The 4,897-nt window shown below is 40.4% G+C and overlaps 1 protein-coding gene across 1 annotated transcript in view; it reads right to left on the reverse strand.

Annotated features, from left to right (window-relative positions):
- LOC101860671 overlaps window positions 1-4,897 on the reverse strand; it is a gene marked incomplete in the record, with an annotated part of 32,338 nt that overhangs the window by 13,755 nt on the left and 13,686 nt on the right. Inside the window, 2 exon segments of the mRNA XM_005104079.3 lie at window positions 1,729-1,932; window positions 4,188-4,262. Of these exon segments, the coding sequence (XP_005104136.2) occupies window positions 1,729-1,932; window positions 4,188-4,245 (262 nt within the window).

The following is a 4,897-nucleotide window of genomic DNA, read 5'->3' on the forward strand; positions in this document are numbered from 1 at the left end:
CACATACACACACACACACATACACATACACACGCACACATGCACACACACAAACACACACACACGCGCGCGCGCGCATGCACACTCACGCATGCACGCAGGGACACATACACACACACACACACACACACATACACACACACACACACACACACACACTAATGCACGCTCACCCACGCTTGCGAACACATATACACACATACTTTCTCTCACACATCCTGCTCTTTTCCACACACATAAACGTAATGACAGATTAGTAATTTTTATATTATTATATCTATAGGCATACGATTCCCGAATACCACTGTAGTATACCGAATAATTTGTGTCTGTAACAATTGTGTCCCCCCCTTCCACCACTCAAATACAATCTGGATCATTTAGGTAGCAGGCTTTGGCTATAATTTTCAGGGATAGCCCAGGCTGAGAGTGATACCCAACCTCAATAAAGAGACCTAGCTACTCGATAAAAATTCCCCAAACTCAGAAATTGAACGCGGGCCTCCTGCGTCCGACGCTACACCACAGGCGTACGGGTTGCTCGATTGAGCAGGAGATTCAATTCTTAGCCAAGTTGGCCAGCGGTAGCTCCAAGAAAGAGAAACTTTGGTGAACAAAGAAGAGAGCGGGTGGTTGGCGGGTGCTCAGGTGTGGTTTATTCCTTCTTTTCTATCAAACACCTACCGGCCTATCCTCTCCTCCTTTTTTAGGTTTGATACTCACTTGTAACACCTCTTTTGTTTTAGTAAGAGTTTAACCAAAGATCGTACGTAACAAGATAGTTCACTCAGTCATAAAAGTGTCCGCGGAAGTCCGCGCACTGCTTCAGATGGCGCTGCAGTCTATGTTTTGAAATTCTCTTTCGTTTCTCCGGAAGAATAATAGCAATAGCACGGTTTGTTAGTCTCACTTTTACTGTTTTTCACACAAGTAGGGTAGCTCTGATCGCAAAGTTCGCTCTTTTTCGAAGAAGGCGCCTCCGAATTTTGAGGACCGCTTTAAAAAAAAAATCAACTGGCTCAAAGAAAGGAGTGAACTATCTTGTATACACGATATTTGGTTTTACCTCTAAATTTTCGACGCTCGTATGACCTTATTCTGTTGCAAGTGCTGTAATGCTCTTGCTAAAACTAAACGAAAAGAGAGAAAAGTGAACTGGTATAAATAAATCTACTTGAGCCACTCACTCGGAGCTGACTTGACCTATGACGCACATCTGATTCTGGGGTCTGCATTCTCCATGGCATAACATTATGTCGGTCGACGTGGCTTCATGCAAGGAGGAGATTTTTAACTAGTCTTTAGAATGAAAAGCTTATGTAAACTTTTCAAACGTTAAACAAGCTTATTTATTGTTTATTTAAGCCAAAGATTCTAGATACTCCTCTTTTCGTCGGGCCACATGTGTGTAGCGGTGACAGCATGCACCAAAGACACTTTTAACTAACTGTAATTATAGAGGGCTTCAGTGGAGTTTTCATCCATGAACCAAGCTTATTTTGGGATGGTTGGTGGCTACTCTGGTGTAGTTTACCACTTCTTATCTACCAAACGTCTGTCGTCCTAATCTTCCCTCCCTTTTCTCTTTGCGTGTTACTCTCTAGTATCGCCTCTAATGTTCGGCACTGATATGACCTATCAGTGTTGCAAGTGCCTTACAACTTTTACTCAAACTACAACTAAACTAAACTAAATCGAGCTTAGTTTGCTCGTTAAAGCTGAAAAGACCTTTGGTAGGGATGTATCTTCTTGGCTCCAGGGCAGTCTTTGTACTGGTCAGGGACGTGGTAGGACTTCCATATGGTTGTTTTTGGACACCAAGGTAATGGTAAGTCAGAACGGTCAGTGTCTGCACGTTGCTCTTTGGGTCAGCATTACTTGGAGGCACGGACTGAATTCCACACATGGACATAGTCTGGACGATCGTATTGTCTGCAGAAAATAAATGTGAGGCATGGTTGTGAAATCCGGCGCTTGCCAAAATAAAGGAACTGAAGAAGCCGGCATTCTATCAAATTTTGATTTTGCTCAACCCTTTTATGTCCATTTAAGAACACATGTCTGTTTTGATGTTACAGTAAAACTTTAATTAAAGACCAAAAAAAAATGAAAATTTTCAGTTTCCACGGACCCTCAAGAAATGGAAATAACTAAATTTTAGCGCAATTATCTCACAAATTTTTACCTCTGAAAACAGGCAACCCTCACATCCTTCAAATACAAATAGTTCAACTTGTATTCAAAACAGATGGGAGTTTCTTTCATCAAAAACAAGACCGATTAGTAAACTTAAAGATGATACCAATAGCTCCACAAGTCCCAAAATTGACTAATGCCTTATTCCACCGCGTTGTGACACAAACGTTAACCCATTTTTGCATGAGGTATGAACTATTTGAATCGGATGCTCACATTAGGCATATTGTGACCTATCTTATTCACAACTCTGCCGGCATTTTCACCAAATGTTACTGGGATAGGAGGTTCAAAATTTTAAAACAGCACTGGATAGTATGCAACAAAATTTAACAGTTATCCAATGACCGTACATCACCGAGTATGGAATGAGATTCTTTTAAACATGAAAACTAGAGCTTCCAATATGCCAAGAGTCATAAATCAAAAAGATATGAAATCAGACTCTCAAAACCCACAGGGTGCCGACAAATGAAACAAACTCTCGCATCGGGATATAAGAAAAATACGATTATTTATGTCCTGAGGAAAAACGGGGTATTATATAATATATTATTTTATCAAGTTTTCCAACTTTGTCGATACATATAATTATTATCATTTTTGTTACCACTATGGTCATTATTGTTAACATCATTTGCTTACTTACAAGTTCTCACAAGCTTAACCCCTTCACAGCTACTGCGACATAGAGCTCACGTCTCCTCCTACTCCCACTCCCACTTCCCCCACTCCCGCTCCCTCCTCCCATTCCCATCCCTCCCCCTCTCATTCCCTCCCACTACTCCCCAACCCATCCTCCCCTCCCATCCCTCCCCTTCTTCCACCCTTCCCCTCCCCTTCTCCCTCTCCCATCCCTACCCCCTCCCTCCGATAATCACAGTAGGTCAATGTCAATTTCAATAGACTACTGCTTGCAGTATGTTAATAGAAAACAATCTACGAAATAATAATGTCGGCATCTGGTCTGCTTTTTATTTACTAGTCTTATTTCTGCACATTTAGATCTAGTTGCCGTTTAAAAAAAAAAAAAGAAGTCAATAATGGTAGATTATTTGGTTTTCTTGACTTAACCCAGCAAGTTTGAGTGGCTGAGGGAAAAAAAGACGTTTGAGAGTGTGCCGGGGAGAGCAAAGTTGTGTAACCCCAAAGACCATCTCTGCGAGATCAGTTCACTGCCCTTTTCCTTGTGAGGTTCAGAGTGTTGACAGTTATTGGGCCGTCGGTGGAGAAGGGACAGCGACGATACCAAACTCCTAAGATCAGGCAAAAAAACCAAGTAACAAACAACGACTTATTTTTATCTCTATAAACTAAGATTTATGACATGCACGAATGCGCTTTTACCGGGAGACTTGCCTCATCACTCAGTTCTCGGGCGCAGCAGCGAAGATTCAAAGATAAGGGAACGAGAAGGACGAAGTTAATAATAATATGATTCTCAGGAAACAGAATTTAGCTCCAAGACTGTGGCATAATTTATTCCCCTTCTTGCAAAGTTTCTTATATATTACGCTCCCTTGCTTGATATCAAGGGCAGTCGACTCCTGTTTTTTTTCCTTGCTAGAAATCAAGGGCCATCAACTCCTGTTGTTATTATTATTTTTGTTGTTTTGCTTTTTTTTTTTTCCTTAGCTTTTTTGTAGTTAGTGTTAAACAAAAATTCTATACAATATCATTATTCTTCATTCTTGAACGATCTGAGAATTTATAAAGATTTTTTTGTTTAATTGTTTACGTGTGTCTATGGTGTTGCAGTTAGACACTTCGTTGTCACACGCAGGTGGCCCGAGTTCGATTCACAAGTTGGGAGTAGTTTATCAAGTTCCTCCGTCTGTCTGCTGATGTATGGCATTCGCCCTCTCAGCAAGGGTTCGCCCTGACTGGCAGGTTAAGAAATCCCGTCTGCTCAATGATTTAAATTGTGTTGTCTGGGACGTAAAAGGAAGTACATTTAAACAAAGAAGAATAGTTTAACTGTCTACACTCACCTTCTATCACCAAGTTGCTAGCCGCTAGCATGGCCAGTGTGACATAGAAGATTGCCATGTCGGTGATTCCTCAACCTGCAATATGACAATAACAAAACTGTGAGACAGCGTGGGGGAATCAGGCTCTCGTCAAAATAATCAAAGTGAAGAAACTTGAATTTAAAACGCAGGTTTGTGCATTTTTATAACATTTTTTTTGTTTTTTGGCTCAACACCTTTCATGCCCATAAAAGAACTCATTTCTGTGTGGATATTTCTGAAAAACGTTGATTAAAGGCACACAAAATAAAAATGTTCAGTTATTACGGACTCTTAAGCTAAGGAAATAACTAATCTTTGATGGCCATTTTCTCATTAATTTTATCTCTGAAAACAGGTGACCCCCACCTCCTTCATTCGCAAATATCTCGACTTGTATTCAAGATAAATGGATGTTTTTTTTTCATCCAAAATAAAGACAAGTGAACAAGCTTTAGGTTGATACTAATGACTCTACATTCCCCAACATTGACGAGAGCCTGATTCCACCACGCTGCCTCACAAATGTTTGTGAGGACGATAATAAATGCATCGATAAAGAATATGGCTGAAGTAAAAGTAAATTGGCTATCTGCCTTAAGATGGCTTGCAATTTTATGGACGAAGTGGAAATAGCATTACTACTACTACTACTACTACTACTACTACTACTACTACTACTACTACTACTA

The sequence above is a fragment of the Aplysia californica genome, unplaced genomic scaffold, assembly GCF_000002075.1.
Source record: "Aplysia californica isolate F4 #8 unplaced genomic scaffold, AplCal3.0 scaffold00403, whole genome shotgun sequence".
NCBI classification, from domain to species: Eukaryota; Metazoa; Mollusca; class Gastropoda; order Aplysiida; family Aplysiidae; genus Aplysia; species Aplysia californica.